The sequence below is a fragment of the Gymnoscopelus microlampas genome (assembly GCF_963454915.1).
Source record: "Gymnoscopelus microlampas genome assembly, chromosome: 6".
Taxonomy (NCBI): Eukaryota; Metazoa; Chordata; class Actinopteri; order Myctophiformes; family Myctophidae; genus Gymnoscopelus; species Gymnoscopelus microlampas.
The window spans coordinates 33248254-33271800 of NC_139943.1; the positions used below are offsets into that span (position 1 = coordinate 33248254).

The window sequence follows — 23547 nt, forward strand, 5'->3', positions numbered from 1 at the left end:
ACCTATTCCATTTCAAAATTTTTATATTGATATGATATTGTTGTATTGTCCAGCCCTAGGTATGTGCTGTTATTTGATGTGTTATTCATTTATGAATACTTTTCAGATTTCAAACTCATAATTCTTCAGTGTTTTTGATGTAACGTCAGCAATGTCCTGTATTATGTTTTATTAAGGGGTTTATACCCCTGTGTGTGCAGACAGAAGATTGTGGAATCTGAGGATTGGATATTAAATGTGGGTCATCATCAGGATAGACTCAAAACCCCAGCTTCATCTACACTGGCAAAACAGTTTTGAACTGTAGCTCCATCTTATGGTGAAAGCAGGTAAAACATTAGGCCTTTTTTCCCCCCACACATACAATGATCAAATGACTAGGTGAGGTCACGTTTAATATTGCTGTCCAGCTGAAACCTGGTGTTTCTATATTTTGATGATATTTTGTAAATCATCTTCCTTCATCCTAAAAGAGTCTCACACAAAAGTAGCAAACATTGGCGATTTACAAGCTTGCGGCACAGCACAGCACACTGCGTTTTTTTAAAAGATTGAAAGCATAAGTGAAAGTGTAGAAGTGTGTCTGTGTTTAATAAATATTGAACCACATTATTATGAGAGGTCAAACATAATATCAAGGGAGATCAACGTGCCATCTGACACTTTTCCATGATGAACTCTGTAGATTGTTGTAACAGAGGGAGGTTTCATACACAGCCATATTTCTGAGAGCCATGACTTGGGTGAGGCAGGTTATAGAGTTCATTTTTTGTTGTCTGTAACAAAGTTCAATGAGAAATGGATGATGAGCCATAATATGTACAATGCAAAGACCTGTGGTGAGAGATAAGTTGCTTCATACTGTAACAGTTTTGCTGTATTTGTTCTGTTCTTTTGTTTGCGCACACATTAATATGAGGTTTTGCCATCAGCTACTGTCTCATGTTACTTTGGTAATGGAGTTAAAGCAATACAAAATAAACTATTGGATTGTCAATAGTGGTCAGAGGGTTGTCATCATGTGTTCTCTAAAGCAGCCTACATGCTCTGAAATAATCCAATCGGACATCAGAAGTTACTTCCTATCACGTAGGCTATCTATTTTTTATGGGATGGTGTCAGGGCATTCCACATGTTTGGTGACAGAGTAGTAGAAAGAGAATTTTCCCACGTTTTTTTCTATAGGAGGGTGGCTCCAGAGAGTATTGTGGCTGTGTGTCAGTTTTTTTGTAAAGTAGTTAGTCAGGTATGTGGGCTGGGCATTGAGGGCAAAGCCCCTTTGCATAGGTGTATTCAAAAAAAAGTTTTTACTTAAGTAAAAGTATCAATACTGCAATGTAGAAATACTCTGTTACAAGTAAAAGTCCGGAATTCAAAATGTACTTGAGTAAAAGTACAAAAGTATTGGTATGATTGAATGTGCTTAAAGCACCAAAAGTAGAAAGTGCTCATGCAGAATGTCAAATTTCACAACTTGTTTTTGTAATACTCAAAATCTACAAAGTAACTAGTAACTACTGGAAGTAGGCCTACTCTAGTAAAGTAAAAATACCTCAAAATTGTATTTAAGTACAGTACTTGAGTAAATGTACTTGACTATCTTAAAAAACAATCCCTGTCTTTTACCCTGATACTCTGAGGTGATTCCCCTCCGTTGCTCAGCAATCTGATGGAATTGATCACAGCTGTGTGTAGCTTGCCCTGTCCTGTGCCCTGGAGCAGGTTTTTTGTGTAAATCATCTTGCGTGGATATTATTAATACCTGGATATATCTGACATTTGGATATGAATTTTTGTCACAGAGGTAGGATGTTTTACTATTATTTCACAGGTTGTGTTTATGCATGGTCACTAGAGGGAGACACATTGTTTGTATAACGTCTGCTCCTAACTCTATGGTCTGCTCCTAATGCGTTCATTGCTGGTCTGTCTGGTCTGAGTCATGAATGAATCACATTTAGCGACCAACGTCAGAGAGTTGGCACAAGCTAGTTTGGAGAGTATCTCCATCTCCTTTTTATTTGTATTTTCATAATGCCCTATTTTACATTTTTTGTGTCGGAAATATAGCCAATTGTTTTTTGTAGATCGGTTATTTTCACTACTATTTTATCATTGGTTTTGTTTTTACAGACATACCATAGACCAATTATTTGTTTACCAACATTGAGACTGGATGCACAGGTGATTGTTTCATGCAATCAATAGAGGATATGCGCATGCTTAAAGTGAATGCCACATCGAGTGGCAAAGAAACATGCAAAATGAGTTTAACATTGTTTAATGTTGTCTAATGCAATCAGATATGACTTTTCTGTTTGGAAGCATGGGCTGTCAAGGCCAGAAAGTATTTTTTTGACACTCAGTAGGCATTCGTGCATAACTTCCGTGTTTGATGATGATGTCACACACGCATATCCTCTATTCTCAACCTGTTGTTTCGGGGTGCGCTCCCAACACCCTCTTGTGTGTTGGCTAGTGAGGTGCGTCATAGCGAGACCTGACAGAATGGGTTTCATTTGCAACCAGTGTGACGTCGTCTGTTAAGGGGTCTATAGCATAGAGGTATAATATAACGGTCTATAGACTCCGGGCAAAAGGCGTGGCCAAGCTTAGGCTGAAGTAGTTACGGTGGCCATATTAAGGGAGCTCCATCATAACGGTAACCGCCCAACTCACTCCAAATCCAACTCACTCCAAATCGCGCCCAACTCACTCCAGACATCTCACTCCACACACTTGCCCAACTCACTCCACACACTTGCCCAACTCACTCCACACACTTGCCCAACTCACTCCACACACTTGCCCAACTCACTCCAAAAATTATTATTGAGTACAATATTGAGGAATTAAGTACAATATTGAGGAATTTGTTACTTTTAACTCTATTCTGTTTTAGGCTTGGTTAAAGTTTTAAATACTGTCTCTACAAAACAACTTAATGGTTCTGGGGGGGGGGGGGGGGGGGGGGGGGCTCGCTGGCCACTTTGGCACTTGGAGTCCAGTGTTTGTTAGATGTCTTATTCTATTGTTGGTCAAATCAAGAGGTGTTGTTATATTCCTCGTTAAGGTTTTGGCCCTCCTCCACTGAGTTCACCCGCATAATCACCCTCCACCCAGGTTAGGGTTAGGGTTTAGGGTTAGGGTTAGAATGTAAGAGTCTCCACCGATTCAACCCACACACACACACACACACACACACACCCACACACACACACACACACACACACACACACACACACACACACACACACACACACACACACACACACACACACACACACACACACACACACACACACTATAATATTATAATTTATAGCTGCAAAGTAACTAGTAAAACAAATACATTTAGTGGAGTAAAAAAACAATATGTGGATCCAATATGTAGTGGAGTAGAGGTAAAACCATTGGAAGTTGGGAATACTCAAATAACGCACAAATACCCAACATTGTACATAAGTACAGTACTTAAGTTAATGTACTTAGTTACTTTACACCACTGACACATTGAACCAATATTACACTGGTGACATTGCATGGAGTGAGTTGGGTTTGGTCCTGGAGTGAGTTGGCTATGGTCCTGGAGGGAGTTGGTCTTTGGTCCTGGAGGGAGTTGTCCCAGCCCTGGAGTGAGTTGGGCGAGCCCTGGAGTGAGTTGGGCAAATATTTCTTAAGTCTTCATGGAGTGAGTTGGATTTGGAGTGAGTTGGGCGGTATTCATAATAACAGCTAGTGTCAACAACATTGACAGTTACCCACGAGTCACGACGTGTCCTGAACTACAGCGAATTTATTGGTAAAGGACAGAAGATGGACCTGGCAATGCGTGACAGAGAGTTACCATACAGAGAGAAGCTGAATGCAGACGCAAAGGCACGCTACCTGCGATCAGTGTTGCCATATTTTGCGAGAGAAATAAGCAACCAGGTCTATGAAAACAAGCCCAAAAGAAGTGGCTTAGATACATCGACTACTTGAAAATAGCCGATCTACAAGCTCACGTGAGCTTGTACATAGGTTATTAAAAAAAAACCTTGCAATAAAATAAAGAACATTTGGAATATTTTTTAAAACATTCTAACAACACAAATGCTCCCTGGCACAAAACATTTTCATGAAAAGATTTGAGAACCACTGGTTTAATTTTTTTTGTTTTTAAAAAAAAGCCTAAATAAGCAAGCACCTAAATAAGCAAGTACACTTTATAAATAAGCCATACAAAACTACTAATTTTACAAGCAACTTCACATAAAAAGAAGCCCAAAGTCGCTTATAATAAGCCGACATGGCAACGCTGATGCTGATCCTAACCTCGCCTCCAACAGATGTTTATATGTTTGATTGTGTGCTGTCATGCTCGTTTGAGCTTATATGTGTTTGGGAATGTTGTTGAAGGTTATGTTATTTCGTCAGCTGACACCCAAGCCATACTACATTTATTTGATATCTCCGACGTCTGAACACTTGCTGACAGACAGACAGCTGTTTACTCAGCCACCGTGACCGTGAGCCACCCACGTTAGACCCACGTTAGACTACGTTTCTCAGACTGGACACATAGAGAAACACAATTTAGCTGTTAGCTCAATCTCATTGTATGTAAGATACCCATTTGTATTTAAGATACCCATGCCAAGCCGTTTCTTTGATATCTCCGACATCTGATCTCCAACAGCTTTTCCTCCAGGTTGGAAATGTGTGCAATTTAACTTTTTTAATTTAACGTCTGAAACCTTGGCATTGCATCCGATAATGCAGCACTGTCGTACCATTGCTAAATTAGAGCAACAGACAAGTTAGAGATAGATAATAATGTACACCGTCTACTTGCTGGACAACAAACACAGGACTACAGACTACACTACACTACTCTACACTTGTGGCAGCTGTCAATCTACTCCCTCAATATGGCGGCGGAAGTGGCACGATTTAAGGGCGTGGCGACCATGTTACGTCGCTATGCCCGGAGTCTATAGGCTATAGAGTTCACACTGGTGTCAGGCCGTCACAGCCCTGTCATATCAGCCCCCTCTCACAGCTTTGTGTGACAGGGATGTCAGTGCTTAAGTGGTCAAGTGTTAAGTGATCAGATGCATTTTCAGAGCATGTTCATTTTATAGATCAATCAATCTATTGTGTTCAGTGTTCTGGCTTAGATCAATGGAACGAATGTTGTATACATTCCTATTTATCTGTATCACAATGATTTTTTTAAAAGGTTTTAAACAAAAAATAGATAATAGAAGTCCTCTGACTGTGACTTTGCAAAAGCTCCCAATCGATGCTTTATTATAGATTAACGTTTCGACAGTTTTCTTCAGACTTCTACACATTTTTCATTCTGAAGAAGACTAGGTGTCGAAACGATAATCTATAATAAACCTTTATTGGGAGCTTTTGCAAAGTCAGTGTGCAGACTTCTATTTCTTATCTTGCCTTAAATCCACTGTTGGTCTTGCACCTGCTGTCCAGTCCAGCAGATGTAGTCCATGAGCCAGACAAGATTTCATTACCGAAAGAGTGGGCAAAACCATACCTATATTAAATTGTTCATAGGGTCAGTACGAGTAAATAAATATATGATAACCTTTCCACAGGAGCAGCTTTTTCATGGTTATCACACATTTTGTTATTTTTTCCCCATACTTTCTATTTTCCCCCCATTTTGTTAAGATGTTGGAGTCAAAGGTTTTTAACGAGGGAATATTCAATCTGGCTCAATTTTTGGGCTCTGGCTCATAGACTAAATGCTTAATTTGCATATTTAAATATACAATTTCAGAAAACTTGTAATACGATAAATCATTGTCTTCATGTAAGTAATCAACTGGGGAAGTTTCATTATGATAACTATTTTTTAAATTTTGTCATTTTTTCACCTGTCATGTACGTATGGGGAAAATTAAAAAATGTGTGATAAATATGAAAAAGCTGCTCCTGTGGAAAGGTTATCATATATCTATTTACTCGTATTGAACCTATGAACAATTTAATATAGGTTTGGTTTTGCCCACTCTTTCGGTAATCATTGCTCAATTTTGGGGCTCTGGCTCATGGACTAATGTGCCAGTTTTGTTTTATTGTCTTTAAACAAAAAAATACCATGACATTTTTTTACATTCATTATTTTAAAGAGGTGGTGCCATGGTTTGATCCTTTCTTTTAACAAAAAATACCATGACATTTTTACATTCATTATTTTAATATATTAAAATAATATCCACTGGTGGGTCGGGGCCCACAGGTTTAGAATCACTGGTCTAGGCCTCAGACTGATGCTTGTGAACATGCATGCAACCATTAGAGTTACGTTTTTTTTTTAGTTAGGTCTTTATTGCACTTCCACATAGGTTACATAACTTCATTTCCGAGCATGTTTGATAATTATACAATATATAAAAAGGTTTTACTGTATACAATGGCAAAAACTATTTAAAGATGAAGGCACAACATTATTATCATATGGTAGATTAGTTTTAGAGTGGAAAAGGCACTAAGCAGTTAGATAAGGCAATTTAATTTAACTTCAAACATGATTGTCATACAGTATAGTTTAGTTTAAGAGAGGAAATGGCAATTTAATTTAAGCTGTACACCACCAACAATACAATATACAACACTGGATGCTTTACCACTACGACCCTGTACCATATCAAAATAACCAAAAACATTCAAGCGTCATATTATAATTCAAGCTACACTCATTTTGATATATGGTATTAAGGCCCAGTAAAAAGTTAAACTTTTTTGTTGGTAACAGAAAGTATTGCAATGGAACATCATTGTCATTTCTATATATATATATATATATATATATATATATATATATATATATATATATATATATATATATATATATATATATATATATATATATATATATATATATATATATATATATATATATATATATATATATATATATATATATATATATATATATATATATATATATATATATATATATATATATATATATATATATATATATATATATATATATATATATATAGACAAATACTCTGTTATAGCATTACTACAGTGCACATTAAACCCATAAGATATGTTTATATAAATATGGAGGCTTTGGCAAAAAACATTTTTCATGACTAATTAGTTTACATATTTCATAATATCAACAAACTTAACTTATTCATTTATCGTAGTTAATAAGTTGGGAGGGACTCTGATCCGACATGAACGATGTCATCATTATGTGCAAAGCTACCAATAAGGCACAAGTGACATTATTGTCCTGTGCTTGTAGATCGCCATGTTTGCTTTCAACTTCAGCAAACATAATGGCTGTGTTTGGTATACTTCATTCAGTGCCGCATGAGAGAACTTAGAATTGCATTACGTTGATAAACTCAGATCAGTGGTTCTCAAAGTGGGGTCCAGGGACACCTCAGGGGTCCTTGAGGGGGGTCCCCACTGCTAAATGATTGATAGTGAGGAACTGACTCTGAGAGTGTACAAATGGAACCAAAATGGACCCGTAATTGTACACTCCCTGAGTCATGGGGGTCTGTTGCCTTGACCCATTAAAACCAGGAAAGCATCTGTCATTTTAGATTTTAGCGTTGGCTTTTCAAAAATAGCAGAGCTCAGAGCGCGTCACTTTGTGCCGCGCAGCAATCTTCTACATCTGCTATTTTTGCACACCAAACTGGGGGTCCTTGAAATGACAACGTTTGAGAACCACTGGCTCAGATGTACGGAGTGTGATCATATTCTGAGCTGAGCCATGGTGTTGGAGAGCGAGGTGACACTGTCCCTCAGCTTGGAGTCTTCTTCCGGTCCGAGAGACACTCCGGCCAGACGCGTAGAGCCGTTGGCTCCCAGGATGCAGGGGATGCTGAGGAACACCTCTGCACCTATGCCACCCCAGCCCTGGAGCGCACCATAAAGAAAAACATCAACGTACTGTGATTTAATGTGATCCACTAGGGGCTAAACGTAAAACACTGCAGAGTTAGACAACCCTTAAGAACAAACATTTTAGCTCACCATTCTGGTACACGTACCACTGTCAGTATGTCAACAGGACAAGGCTTTAATAGTTCACAAAAATGAATAAATGAAAAGCTTTGATTTAACTAATATAGAGAAAATGTCCTTAGTTTTTGTCTTTGTTCATTTATTAACTTAAGTATTAGTTATGGATATTAAGCTATGTTTTTTTTTGGTGTTTTTAAATCACACCCCTGACAAATACTACAATTTTCAAATAATTATAATAAACTAACATCAAAGTTTTAAAAACTAAACTAAAACTAAGTAGAAATCCTGTTTTACACAACAGATTAAAACTAAATTGAGAACAGAAAATAAAAATGCTAAACTATAACAATCTTGAAACAGGGATGCCCTATATAAGGTTATGACGGATATAAATTCTAAATGTCATCAGTGATGAGTGTTTTACCTGAGCCAGTGTTGATACAGAATGGGCCTTCCTGCTATCTGTCAGTATACTGCAGACGATATCAGCAATGGACAGACCCACGGACCATGAACGTTGGCCTCGACTCTTCGTCATTTCCATCCCCCTAGGGGCAAGGATATATACTGTATTTAAGTCAACAAGTAATGCTAACCCTGCTCTTGAGTATATAGATGTTTTTTTGTGTATTAAGGGTCTATGCAAAGTAACCATTTCCCACAATTACAACATGGAATCATAACTAATTATTGAATAGCATTTCTTTAGCCACTTTCAACCTGACCTACCTTTTTTGGGCATGTCATATAGGCGGAATTTCTTGTCTTTTGTTCAAAAATAGCAAAAATTGATGATCCACAATCTCACAACTTATCATAATGTAACGTGTTGTGAGCTTGTAGATTGTATATTTTCGCTATTCATCTTATGACCAAGTATATATGGTTTAAGTGAACAAAACTGACCAATAACTCAGAGGGCATGAGAACTGTATGTCCAATAAGTGATCTATACATATTTGGAAATAAGGAAATCCTTCCATCAAAGGGATTCAAGTTGCGCATGCAAATGCAACACTATTTGTTGTCCTTACCTGTCTAACAGTGGCTTGGATATGCTGGAGGCTGGAGCGATCTCTGGGCTCTGGCTGGAACTCAGCCCAATGTTACTCATCACAGCAACTTGAACACAAAGAAATAAGAGAACAGTGCAACCGCATGAGTCATGGCAGTCATGAGGCCTCTTAGAACGGAAACAATGGACTATGAGATTTGGAGAGAATGCAGAGCTGGTCATGCCTGTGTAATACAGAATAAAACAATACAATAACACCAAGTACTGTAAAGCAAAAATATGAAGTTGTAAAGATGAGAGAGCGAGCAGTAAACAGGGGCATCATTTGGTGGTCCAGGGGATGGTAATTGCCACCACCTAGCTTCTGTGACTAGACAGTGTTTAACCTAAAAGCCCAATCAACATCAATGACTTATAAAAAATGAAAAAACACAGACAGGAAGGGAACCAGGTAGTACTACAAACAAATATATGTTCATTAAAAAAAAAGAAAATGAAACATAGAGAGCTAAAATTAAATGGGGTTTCTTTTGTAAAGAAAGACCTTTAGTGAAGTGTCAAAAACCTTAAAGGTCAAAATTTGTCTCAAACCAGAAACAGGATTGGTCAAAGGTCCTGTCCAACCTAGACACTGGATCTAAATGTCACAATAGCAGAGCAGGGAGACCAAATACAACCAACCCAATTGTATAAGTTGTATTGTATTAACATATTCAGATTGGACAAAATAACATTTTATTCACTAAAGAAAATAAAAAGAGCTTTAATCTTGCTCATGTAGGTTAATCGAAAAATCAAGAAGCAGAATAGATTGTTTATAATCGGGCCAATCAATGAGTCTGATTAACCACTTAACCCTGTATTATACTTCATTGTACAATAGTGGCAAAAGTTTGAAACTGATTTGAAGTCATGTAACCCAGCCCTACTACTGAGATATCCTATATTAAAATTGCCAATAGGGTCAACCGACGGCGGGCGGGCGGTGTACGTCACAAACGTAACATGCAGACCTGCGGGGCGCACCGTTGCTTAGATCCGCACCAAACTTGGCACCAACACTGGTCAGGGGTCTGCCATCAGAATAGCCACACCAGGGGCCCCGTGTGGCTCCTGGCTATCACAGGGCCCCCAACAAACCTACATTGCACACATATGGGCCACAGCAGCAGTGTTACAGCAGTGTTTAACACTTCAAATGGCCCTACTTCGGTGGCCATTTCTCTGATATGCGCAACAGCGCAACATAGGACTCGGTTTAAAAATCTGTGATAAACAAGGGAAATAAAGTGAAAGAATGCCCTGCTCCTCTATGCAGTGACATTATTGATTATTGCCCTCACCTTTGTCGTCAGACAGCTCTCCTATGACCCAGGCCTGTTTGTGTGTGTTCAGGTTAATGTCCAGAACGTGACAGAGGCGCTCTGAATCCAGGTTACACCCTGCACCCAACACCCGGGACGGGGGCAGACCGCTCTGTCTCCAGGCTACATGGGTCATAACATCCACTGGAACCAGAAAGACACACACAGTGAGTGTGATGACAGTGTGTGAGACAGCGAGAGAGTAGACAGGGTCAGTGAGTATGTGTGCACCTGTGTGTTGTGTTGTGAATTATTTCTTTATTGATTGTTCCATTGATTACTTTCTCGATTAATCCAATAATCGAGAAGCGCTGGTTTTTGTTTTATATTTAACAAAGACATGATATATCAACGAATCAATAACCCCTTCCGCATTATTTTATACTTAAAATAGGGAAAACAGCTTTTCTATGTGATGTGACGTTTTTCGCATCCGCTATTTTCACTGTAATTCTCACCTATAATGATACAGTGACAGCTCAAAATAGGGATTTATCATTTATCGATGATTTTATTACATTGTTGATTATCGATAGTTTTTTCTAATCGATTACATTGATTGCTTTGATTAACTGTTGCACCTGTATTGTGTTGTATTGTATTGTGTACTGACCTGGCTGTGAGGCGATAAGCAGCACAGCGTTGGGGTTGATTTTCATCAGGCCAGGGATAATTCCACGGAACAGGTCTACATTAGTCTGGACCACGCTCACATAGGACTGCTTATTGCTCCACGCGTTCGCCGTCACCACCACCACCTTGGAACCCGCCGAGGCAGACAGGTCTAATAAGATAACATACAAAGTGTGTTAACACAGTCTTTAAAATGGACTCAAGTCTACAAGTCTACAAACGGTGTACAAGAATATCCCAAACTGAGGCAGTTTGTTTAAGTTGTGGTTTCGAACTAAGGACACGACATGAGTCTACTATAGTTTGGCTCTGTGATGAATTAGGAATAGGATAGGATAGCACTTTATTGTCCCATGGATACATTTGTTATGAGTACATACAGTATCTGCTGTTAAAATACACTGACAACAGTACAACAAAGACTGTCAACAAATTGCGCACTGTCCACTGAACGACCCAGTGTTGACACAATAGTGTGAAGTAAGATCAACATAAAATCACCATGAATAATTTTTTATTGTATGTGTACAGTTAAAATACAAGCAGCGTTACGGAGTTTGGCTCTGGATAGCTTGTCATTTGGGTCTTTGATGAGGGGAACAAAGAAGTGCTTAAAGCGGTTCAGCTTGCACACAAGGGGACTCAGAAGCCTCTGTGAGAGGGAAGGAGCTGATATGTGGAGCACATGGGTGCATGGGCTCAGTGTGAAATAATTGATAAGGATGCCCTGCGATGTTTGTATAGAAACAAGACATACCGTACCTTTGGATACCTCAACCTTGGGCAATTTGAAAATCTCCAGATCCATGCTGCCACCTTTGGTAGAACTCTCTGCTACGTCGATGAAAACAAGTTTATCCACTTTGCCCTAGATCGCAGTAACAGACAACGTGAAAGAGGAAAGTTGAATGTTACGCCAAGGTATTTCAGCGTCTTAGATTAAACACCTGAGTGACAATACAAACCAGGATTTACCTTGGCCAAAATGCTCATAACTGCCGCCATTCCTAAGTCTCCTCCCCCAATAACTGAGACTTTGTTGATTGGCTGATCATGTTGTCGAACACCACCTGCAACTTCCATTAGATTAGTGACAGCCATCATAGCTTTATGTTTAGTTTTTTAATCATCACACAGTAAAATCTTTAGTGTCAGTTTAAATCAACATTGTTCATAGTTCCATTTGTACTCTCAAGAGTTAAATTAACACTGATGGTTTTCCTGTGTGGCTGACTAAACAAATGACACACCTTTGTTGTTGATCTGGAGGTTCGACACAAAGGCCAGCAGCTCATGAGGATCTTTGGCGTCTCCTGTGGTCTTTGAGGACAGAGGTGGATCCTCCCCAAACTTGGAGATCATCTCAGCCATGAGACCAACCACAGACGACTTAGGCTGTCAACAGGAATGTGAGAGACAGACAAACCCAGTGTTTAAAGAATGCAATGCTGCCGGACACCTTAGGAAAAAAATGCTCAGATGAACACAAGGTCTTACATGGTCCCAGTTGTGTAGCTCGGGCAGGTAAATCCGTCCTCTTGCGTCGACGTGCCGGCCTTCCCTGATGACCATGTTAGCGGTGGGTCTCAGCAGGCATATGGGAGGCGTGAAGGGGAACGAGTCCATTAACCACAGCTGAATGGGAAGGTTGTAGGAGCGGCCTGTTTCATGATGAAAATACAGTAAGGGCTTAATACTGATGCTTGGAATCAATGAATAGAAGATTAGAAATCTTAGAAGACCATTGTCTCCTAGGTTTAAATGCTATTCACACCATGCATTGTCTGTGAATTTGAACGCACACCCCTCCCCTTTCCGTCGATGTAGCACCATCCATTGAAGACTTCAGGGGGGAAATAACCATAATAATAGTATAAGTAAGAAATAAGAAATCTTCAGTAACAACTGTTAAATAGCTCTTTTCCCCCATAGAAATCATTGCTATAGTGTTTGTTCAGTAACGGCGGTCTCCCCCATCTCTCCAGCTCTTTAGAAAACAGAAAATCAATTTTCAGGTCAAGATACCAAGTTCATCCAATCAGGAGAGAGAACTCATACGGGATACAGAATAAAGAAGTGAAATTGGAAGTTATGAAACAAAAACCCAAACATTAACAGACAAAACTGGAACTGGCAAACTAGGCAAACTATAAAATAGAAGCTGATAAATGGGTACTCTCTCCTGAATTCATAAAATTGATGACCTAACTAAAAATGTATTTTCTGTTAACTAAAGAGCTGGAGAGACGGGTTAAGTGTTACTTAAAGCTGCACTGTGTAACTTTCCTCTTCTACCCCGGATTTGAACCTCTTTTCCTGCACAAGTGCTGACATTTTTACCGTTGAGCAAATAGAGCCTGCCTGCTTGCTTAGGGGATAAATTGAATCTTGAAAATTCGTGTCACATCCTGTGTCTAGGTGAGACATGACCTTTGACACGATCTAAATGTATAAAATTATGTTTATGCAAGGGATAATCAATAAACCCAGACAGGGTGATTAGACCCTGACATGATAACGGAGGGGTCTTTATCACCCTGAAGGGATGTAGTCTAATCAGTCACTATGTCCAGATAGATAGGGACTGATTCCTTCCTGGTTCATATTGAGTTCAAGAGTAGATGGTGACCGAATCCAACCAGGAATCAGTCATGCGTGGACAGTGCATGTCTTACCTTCATACTGGACAGGGACGTTACCAATCAACCTCAGGAGATCCTTTTGAGAGCCGTCACTGAAAGCTGAAATGGGCAATGAGTGTAATTGGGTCTCCCGAGAAATTCAACCGTAAAGTGAACATAAATGAACATTGAAGATTTTACTGTGTGGAGAACATACCTGTTCTGTGAAAACAGTTAACCTAGGTCTAAAACTGATATTTATATTAACCCATTATGACCTGGAACCCCATTATGTAACTATACCTTTCAAGCGAGAACCCCTTCTGGGATTCTTGTTGCTATGTACAGTATATAGCAACATTTCTTTGTAATTTTTGAATAAATATTTGAAGTTTTTCAGAAAACTTAGATAAGGATTTTGAAGGCGTGTTCAAAATCGGCCTCAGGTCTAAATGGGTTAAAACCCTGATTTAAATCAGTAGCAACAAAGTAGTAGATGCTATGTTTATTGAAGAAGCCTTACTATATGTGCCTGTCACTGGTTTCATCCCAGGGTATATCCGATGGATCTTCTGCAGCTCCTGAATGGCAACATCGTGGAATTTGTACTGATATCACAAAGGTGGGGGAGGGAAAAAGTAATGTAAACTGTTGAGAGGAATGATCAATCAATAACATTCATAAATATTGTCAATCCTGACCATTCTGTATGTCAAAGCAAAACCTTGCCTTACACAGTAAACTCCTGTGTCATTTTTATGCATTTGTAACTCAGAGAGTGTACACATGGCGTGTAATATTTGTACACTCAGTTAAAGGCAGTGTAAGTGATATTTGTTTTGTTTAAAGCTATATTGTGATATTAATCATGCTATATAGAGTGTTTGTCTAGTAACAGGAGTCTCTCCTGCTGTTTAATAAACAGAAAATACATTTTCAGGTGGTTTGCCAATTTCAGGAGAGTACCCATTTATCAGCTTAACATTTATAGTGTTTCAGTTACAATTTTGTCTGCTCATTTCTTTGTTTCATCACTTCCAATTGCACTTGTTTATACTGTATCCTGTATGAATTCTCTTTCCTGAATGCATAAAATTGGTATCCCGACCTGAAGATGCATGTTCTGTTTACTAAAGAGCTGGAGAGTCTCTGCAGCTCTTTAGTAAACATAAAAAGAGACAGGGAGATCCCTGTTACTAAACAAACACTCTATAGCAAGTATTACTATCAGAATATAGAGCAAAAAAATGTACGCTTATCTAAACAAAAGAAAATCACTTACTGCACCTTCCAATGAACACTGAGGATTTTCCTGTGTACATTCACTGCAGCACTGCTCTGTAACTAGTCGAGCTAGGTGGGGATTCAATGCCTTGCTCAAGGACAAGAACACCTCCACAGTAAGGCAAAGCCTTCACTTTTGCCAAGGAATGTTTTATATCAGGGAGAATTGACACGTTCATGTGATCATTCATTGAAGCTTCACACACCAGCCCAAGGCAATTGTGTACCCACTTTCTGATTTAGTCCTATGTATGCAGTGGTGTAAAGTAAGTACTGTATCCAATTTTCTGTACTTTTACTTCTACTCCACTACATCTCAGAGGCAAATATTGTACTTTTACTCCATTATTTGAAAACTTGAGTTACTAGTTACTTTGTAGATTTTGATTATTACAAAACATACTTCCCACTTCAGCCCTAAATACATTTCGACCATTTGATAATAGCTGATCTACAAGCGCATTGTGAGCTTGTAGATCTGCTATTTTCAATATTTCATACATTTGAAAAGTTGTGAAATGGGACATTCTGCATAACGAGTACTTTTACATTTTGATGCCAACAATACGTTTGTACTTTTACTCAAGTACATTCCGGACTTTTACTTGTAACAGTATGTCTACATTTCTGTATTAATACTTTTACTTAAGTAAGAAATTGAGTACTTTTTCCACCACTGTATGGCTGTCTTTGTAAAACCTGAATGACAGCTATATGACAGGCTGGTCCAACCAGTTACAGGCGTTTGAACTAAACCATAACTACTAACCAGACACAATACTAGCCGGATGAATGGATGGATTTTAACTCTTTTAACTGTAGTTTTCATTTCAAATATAGCTCTTAGGTAAATACCAACCCTTGACAGTATCTTCTGTGTGGTCTCCGAACCCAGGTCCATCTAGGGAACTAATATGACAAATATCTCTCTCAGAATCACACACCTACACAATAACACAACTTCCGCAAACTTTGTTGACAAAGGGGCGTGGTTTCCAACTATGGTACTTCCTCACAACCGCCTCAAGATACGGCAAGCCGAGAGGGGACAAAACCTATACAGTCTATGGACAAAACAGATGAATGAAGAGAACCTCATAGGCGGCTCGCAGGTGTTTTAAGTGGTGGCCGCCAGGGGGCGGGAATGGACAGATGAAGATTAAAAAAAGATCATACATAAAATATATCAAATATAATTAAAATAGTTATTTTACCACTTAAATCCCATATGGGTAACTGGAGTCCCTCAGGGCTCAATACTAGTGTATTTTCTGTTTTCTGTTCTTGTGGGGAAAGGCAAGCTTTAGCTGAAAATAGACGATTGACAAGCTCACAATGCGACACAACGTGTCACGTTGTGAGCTTGTCGATCTGCTATTTTCAGCGAAAGCTTTCCCCACAATACCAATGCTGGGGTTTAAGTGGTTAATCATTTCAATTCAATATCAATTCACAAGTTCTTTAAAAACAGCAAGAATAGCCCACCGCACCTACAAGCGGTCAACGCTTCACATCTTGACATGGTGTGTGCTTATAGATCCGTTTTTTTGTTGTTGATATTTTCATTCATTTCTTTTATGCCAGCTCACATTAACACAGCCAGAGGATATGGATAGTTGAGGGTCCTTGCCATGGAAAAGTTTTGGAACCAAAGTTGCATTACTATCCACTGAAGTAAAGATAATACACATCATGCATGATCCACACCATTTATTGCTACATGTTGTCTTTACCATTAATCAAATCACACTTATCTCTGTGTTGTTGAACAGGTTAGTTTTCATTTGATTGTACCTAAACAATAAGATTGTCACACTTTGACCAATAGGAAAAAGACCACCACAAGTAAATAACAGCCATTAGCCACTCAGTTCTGTCAAAACCTTTTAAAGGGAAAAAAATATATTACAACACATTATATGGTCATGATTCTTCTATCATTAAAGTATCCATTATTAAATTAAAAAATAAAATTAAGAGTGACGCCATCCTGTTTTGCATGATTTGAAACATATGAAATGGTTTGGTTCACAAAAATGGCACATTGTCAACTCCTGTTTTATGTGGTTATTACAATTTTGTATACAAATATTTCTGCTTTGTGTCTTGACTTTGCAAACCTTACATTTAACAGAGGGAAATAAATAGCGTAACATGAGAAAGAAAAGAGAACTGTATCCGGCATATTCTCATAGAATGATGTAAGTCAGATGTTTTATCTTTCTGCTTGCCATTAACTCTTCTCAACTCCTCTTCCTCCACTGTCAGGTACTGGATACCCTCCTTGTTAACCAAATGTTAGCACATGTGAAGCACAATGTGAAGCACAAAGCAAACTAAAGATGCACTAAAGTGGACACAGTGGTTGGCCTTCAAGCAGGCAAGGACAATTTCCATGGCTACAACGGCATCCCAGTGAACAGCGAAAAACCCAGCTGGCTGGGTTTTTCTCTGTTCATTTTATGGCTACAGGAACGTCAGATTTTTCTCCTCTTGGCTGCCCTCTTCATGTCGTCCAAATCTCGCTTCTCCTCCTCCAAATCTTCAGTCACAGCCATCCTCAGACTAAATCCGGCAAAACACAGGGGTACAAACGCAAAGAGAATCAGTACACGTCATGTGATCCAAGTCTAAAGGGCCGTCCATATCGATGTATCGACACAGATGAACGATAACGTTCTGTAAACATGTTGAACGTGACGCCCTGTAACTTCTGATGGATTTTTATGTCAGCTGTCAGTTTGTCAAATCGCTCTGAAAGTGATCACAACGACATCATTCACTATTGTCATCGTTGTGGTGTGTGGACTGCACTTGAATTCGATTTCTTTTTTATGATATATTTATTTATAGTTATCATTCTTGGCGTGGATGGCCCTTTGGCTGTCAAGAGTTACTCCACACTGATGCACTCACTGTCCTTTCAATGTTATTTTCATTTAACGTTCAGTCTCTGAAGCCGCAGATATAGACAGAAGATAATAATGCAAAAGGGTCAGGGTGCCTGGTGCCAGGGTTAGTGCACAGACCATATGCTCCTTGTGAGTGCGAAGACCCAATTTTGAATCCGACTCCTGTCTTGTCTCCTGCAAGTCTCTCCTGTCTCTGCCCTTGGTTTCCTGTCACTCACACTGAACTATATGAAATCAAGCATAACAATGCCAACAATAAAATAAACATAATAATAATGTAATAGAAGAGCATTACCTTCTGGCCTCTTCTTTCTGTTGGTCTTTCCAGCTGCTCTCCATGAATTTCAGTGCATAGTCACTCTCGTCCTTGTATCTGTGGTAAAGCGCATGACACAGCCAATCATTTGTATGAGTTATGGTTGATCTGTAATCCACTTCATATTAAAAGGTTAACCTTGTGTAAATTAAGTGCGTCACAGCAATACTGTGGTATTGTGTACCTGTTTTTATCATAGCCAAAGATCTCCCTGATGTGTCTAGAGATTTCGTTCGATTCGTCGTCTCCGTCATCAATGAAATCATCCATCTCTGAGTCATATTCATCTTCTTCTTCATCCTCCATCTGCCTCTTGTATGCAGAGGTGATTGGTGGGAGCGTTGTTCCTGGGAGAAAAATAAAATACTTCAATTTAATTGTCACCTGTGAATGTTTGAACAGAAACAATGAAGTATGTGATTTGTTGATGGAGAAAGGAAAAGCAAATACGATATCTATGTTGATGTCTATTTAGTTTTTACATTATGGACGAGGACAAGATACTGGAACGCTGTTTTGTTTATCTGAACACGGAGCTTGGTCCAGCCATTCCATGGAACTGACCCAAGAGTTGTGACAAAGGCTGTCGAGTGCTGCTGGCTTAGTATTCACACACGATGGTTCTGGCACACAAACGCTCGGCCCGGTATTACAGTGAGCTCTGTTTAAGGCTACTGGTGTAATGGCAACACACCTTATCCAAGCTAAATAATATGCTGCTCAACTCTTTCACAGCTGTAGAATCACCAACTACAATGACATCTCACACTATCTCAGATAGGATACAATTCAATAATCATCAGAAATTATGGATTCAGAATCAGATCCAATTGAAAACTGTACCCTGTGTTGCAGTGAGATATTAATACATAAACCGAGACACAGGTGTCTCAAGTGGGACTCAGGCGGTTAATGCATCTCTGGCTCTTACCTGATGGGGGTCTCATCGTAGGTCTGGGCTGCATTCCTGGCCTAGGGGCCATCCCAGGCCTCTGTTGCATGCCGGGCCGAGGGGGAACACCTCGGCCTGATCCACTGAAGTCCCTTGTTGAGATGGTCTCAGACACCACGGTGCATTTGGGTCTCCCTGGTCCAGAACCCATCATGCCAGCTGGCCTCCCGGGTGCCCCACTTCCTGGCCGACTAGGTCCACTCCCCGGGGGCCTGACTGCTCCTCCACCTTGGAGACTATTCCCACCAGGCCTGGGTGCACCCGCAGGTCTTGCCTGAGGTTGGCTCCCTTGTTTTGAGGTGCCACTCGACGGCGGTCTCATCTGTCCATTATTGCCAGGTCTCATCTGTCCATTATTGCCAGGTCTCATCTGTCCATTATTGGCCGGTCTTATCTGTCCATTATTGGCCGGTCTAATCTGTCCATTATTGGCCGGTCTTATCTGTCCATTATTGCCCGGTCTCATCTGTCCATTATTGCCCGATTTCACCACAGAGCTACCTCCAGGCCTTGATGGTTCTCCCTTTCCAGGCTTTTGGCCTCCGCCTGTGGGTCCTCCCTTTAATGTGCTTCCCTGACTGGGTCTTGGTTGTCCGGAGCTCCCCTGCTGAGGTCTTTGGCCCATCGAAGATGTGCCAGGTGGCCGCATACCCCCGGGCTTTCCCTGAGGTAATGATGCAGTCCCCTTCTTTGAGTTAAGGTCACTTGAGGTGCTGGGCTTGTGGCCGGATGAGGGCCTGGGATTTGAATGTTTGGGTGGAACCTGAGAACTTGCTCCCTTAGAAGGGACTTTACTGCTTAAGGCACCTGAAGAATTAGACAAGCTTGACCTGGGTCTATCTTTATCATTAAGGGAGGTCTTCGGTCTGTCTTTGTCACTAGGATAAGGTTTCTGTCTGTCTCTGTCACTAGGAGAGGGTTTTGGTCGGTCTCTGTCACTAGGATAGGGTTTCTGTCTGTCTCTGTCACTAGGAGAAGGTTTTGGTCGATCTCTGTCACTAGCAGAGGGTTTCTGTCGGTCTCTATCACTAGGAGAGGGTTTGGCTCTGTCTCTGTCATTATGAGAGGGTTTGGGTCTGTCACTATGGGAGGGCTTAGAAGAACTGTGGCCTCGATCACTTGATAACATTGGCTTTGGTCTATTCCCCGATCCACCGGGCAAAGTGGGCTTTTCCGATGAGCTCTTTTGTGACTTCACATTTCTCTGCTCCTTCTCTAAAGTGCCTTTTCTAAACGAGCTTGAGCTAGACTGGGACTTGGTTTCCCTATCTCTTTCCCTCTCTGGCCTTGAGTCCCTCCCTTTAATAACCGGCAGCCCCTTGGCTCTGCGCTCCAACTCCATCTCCCTTATCTCCTCAGCTGTGCGGAGTCTTTCGTCGCCCTTGACCTGCTTGGTTTTTATTTCAACTGGCTCAAACTGCTTCTTCTCCGCCAGCTTGAGGAGTTCCGCAAAGGATGGGGGTGGACCAGCTGGTTTCTTGGAGATGGGCTTGCTCTTGCTATACCCACTACTACTGGAGGCTTTGCTTGGCCTCACTGGCTCGGGTTCGGGCTCAGAATCTGATTTCTCGTAGTCATAGTTGTCTTCATCATCCGGATCGTAATAATCATCAGCTGGCCTACTCATGGACGTATCCTCACTGCTATCGCCTTTTGATCTCCTCTTCTTGGGCTCTTCTACCACTGGGATGCCGTTGTAGCCATGGAAATTGTCCTTAGTTCTGGAAGCCATTGCACGTGCTTTACGGTCCGACTTTAACTCAACCCTCTTGGCTGTAAGTTCCTCCTTGGCTTTCTTGAATTGCAATTCTGAAATAAAAGTACCCGCTCAATTACATTAAAGGCATAGTATGTAACTTTACCCTGTGTTCACATAAATAAATAAATTCTTATCCATAATTTCCCTCTATGCCAGCAGTTATCAGCCACTGGAGTAGTGTGGTGGTGTTTACCTGCAGAAACACATCACCCTCTTGCTGTATTTGGGGGTTTTCACTGTTATTTTGGTAGATGGGGACTTATTTGAGCATTACATTTTGAGAGCTTCTACACAATAACAGTGCGGGGGTGTGTTCACAAAGAGATTGTAATTCAAACTCCTGTATGAATGTTTGTTAATGCAAATGCAAGCCATTTGCATCCTTGTTTACAAACACATCTAAAGTTGGCTTTAAAATAAGAACTGAAGCATCCCATGATATTTTTGCTACCATGCTGTATGTGTGTGTCACTCTTGAGATGAGCTGAATGAAGTTATTTTAGTTGTGGGTTACCTTTCTTTTTGCTTTGCTGTTCTTGTTGCTTTAGAAATGCTTGCACAGCAGCAGAGTTCACGCCTTTCACATTTGGGACCTTTTTGGATGGTCCAGTTTGTAAGCTGTACCTTTTATTCTGCTGCAAAAACAAACAAAAACAAATAGTTTAGTAAATGAGAAACATAAGTTGACATACCCGCCGTCTACAATGGATATAGCTTATATTCAGTGCTGTACAGTAGTTTAGGTATAAGAAGTTAAACTACTAGCTTAACTATATTTCCCAGTACTTTTGGGTTAACTTCACGACTTTCACAACGATGCTTTAAAGTTAGTAGTTCAGCAATTCCAAAAAAATATATTTTTCACCATGTAGCTGGGAAGCTTGACAAAAGCTACATTGTAACATTTTCAAACATATTAAGATTATGTATCACAACAGATGAGTTTTGAGAGCAATTTCTCCATCAAGAGAATTCTCCAACTCCATTCATTTGTAGCTTTTACAGTCCTGTTTTATTTATTCTCATGGCACTCAGAACATGTGCTCAGCCACAATGTAGCTCCAATGTAACTCTACTTTCACTAAGCAACTTGTCCTGGAATTATAGTTAGTAATTACTTATTTTTGAAAGAGCTTTTGGTGCAGCTCAGTTATTCTTTATGAAGAGTAGCTAGTAGGTTAGTTAGAGTTAGACACACTGATTCAAACATAAAAAAGGCTAATTTATAAAGGACAAATGGTCACTGTTTTAGAGACCACTGTTCTGCCATAATGTGTTGCCTAATTAATGGACGATATTGTTACATATACTGTCTGTAACCAGTTACAGACTCTGTAACTGTAACCAGTGCTTTACTGCACGCTACAATGTATGTATCTATCTACAAAGCAGTTAGCAGTGTGAAGCAACTTAGCAAATCTGCCTTATACTTCTGCATATGTATCACAATGTAGCAGCATTGCGATATGCAAACTCCAGCAGTAAATGGATTCCACACGCACATGTTCTTGGCAAGCCTTTTCACAGCCAACCCTGGGAGGATCAGCTGTTACTGTTACTTGGCATGAAGAAGGGAGTGGGACAAGTTAGCCGTTAGCTCAGCTAGCAGCACCCTCGATGCTTTGCCAGCGTGGAAGAATCAACAACAAACACATACTTTATATTCTATCTGTTTCTTTTTTAACTCACCTGCTGTACAGAGCTGAGCCCCTGGTTCTGGGAGGCGATGGACAGGATGTTTTCGAAGTCCATGATGATGGCTTACAGCAGGTGGGGTCAGCTGGCTGCTGGATCGGGAGAGCCAGACTTGACGCTGGCCCTGTTGGCCACGTAGTTCACTGTTTTTAACTGCTTTAAATGTAAGATTGTATGTCAGGAACAACAGTGGCCCCCCTCGTCCAATGTTATGAATAAAACGCTGGTGTTCCGGTCAGCACGGGATGTTATCAGAGAAATCAGACCAAACTAGAAGCAGAGAGACCGTTAGTCGCCAGCACCATGCTAAGGTTGGACGTTGACGCTAGCCAAGTTAGCTTGTAAAGGAACGAATGTTAGCTCTGACAGGGAACCAGCGAAGAATTGGCACTAAACAGTAACAAATACAGACGAGATCCTTCCGGCTGTGTGTTCAGATCCTACTAAAAAAAAAATACAAAGCAACGCAAACGGAGCGAAATCAAGGTGGAATTCCGTCGTGACTGATGCAAAACAGATTGTGAAATTAAAGGTCCACATTCAATTCGAATCCAACAGATTTGGTAGGAACGCTCCGGCGGACTGGATCGCGGATCAGGACTGCATCAGATAACATTCAAAGCCAAAGGTGAAGTTCAAATAAAATAAAAAATAAAATACAATGCAAACAATGCAATCCCAATTACATTATGATTCGAATATACATATTTCCTGAATAAACGGACACGACTGCATGCTTACTTAAAGGTAGGGTAGCTCTATATTCTGATAGTACTCATTGCTAGAGTGTTTGTTCAGTAAAAAGGAGTCTCCCATGTCTCTCCAGCTCATTTTCAGTGCTCTCTGCTGATTGGCTTAAATGTTGTCACCTACCTGAACATGTACTTTATTCTGTTTATCAAAGAGCTGGAGAGACCCCTGTGACCGAACAAACGCCCTGAAGCAATGATTACTATCAGAAGAATATAGTACTTTGACTTTTTTAA

At 40.2% G+C, this 23547-nt stretch overlaps 2 protein-coding genes across 3 annotated transcripts; both read right to left on the reverse strand.

Moving 5' to 3' along the window:
- Window positions 1-7037: 7037 nt before the first annotated feature.
- On the reverse strand, window positions 7038-15905 carry uevld (UEV and lactate/malate dehyrogenase domains). 2 transcript variants are annotated; one of them, XM_084059093.1, is made up of 12 exons: window positions 15787-15905; window positions 14167-14251; window positions 13698-13763; window positions 12520-12683; window positions 12273-12417; window positions 11998-12092; window positions 11785-11890; window positions 11003-11173; window positions 10369-10533; window positions 9045-9132; window positions 8435-8558; window positions 7038-7899 (listed from the first exon to the last, which is right to left on the reverse strand). In XM_084059093.1, exons 1-12 carry the CDS (start codon window positions 15826-15828, stop codon window positions 7735-7737), a joined length of 1416 nt encoding a protein of 471 aa, XP_083915219.1. In that variant the 5' UTR covers window positions 15829-15905; the 3' UTR covers window positions 7038-7734. The 2 variants fall into 2 exon arrangements, with proteins under 2 accessions (XP_083915219.1, XP_083915220.1); XM_084059094.1 differs by having other exon boundaries at window positions 7039-7899; window positions 11998-12094; window positions 12278-12417.
- A 755-nt stretch (window positions 15906-16660) lies between these two features.
- spty2d1 (SPT2 chromatin protein domain containing 1) lies at window positions 16661-23100 on the reverse strand. The gene is made up of 6 exons (XM_084059890.1): window positions 22556-23100; window positions 21381-21501; window positions 19087-20916; window positions 18340-18502; window positions 18135-18212; window positions 16661-17492 (listed from the first exon to the last, which is right to left on the reverse strand). The coding sequence occupies exons 1-6, from the start codon at window positions 22616-22618 to the stop codon at window positions 17405-17407; spliced, it is 2343 nt and encodes a 780-aa protein (XP_083916016.1). The 5' UTR covers window positions 22619-23100; the 3' UTR covers window positions 16661-17404.
- Between the last annotated feature and the right edge of the window lie 447 nt (window positions 23101-23547).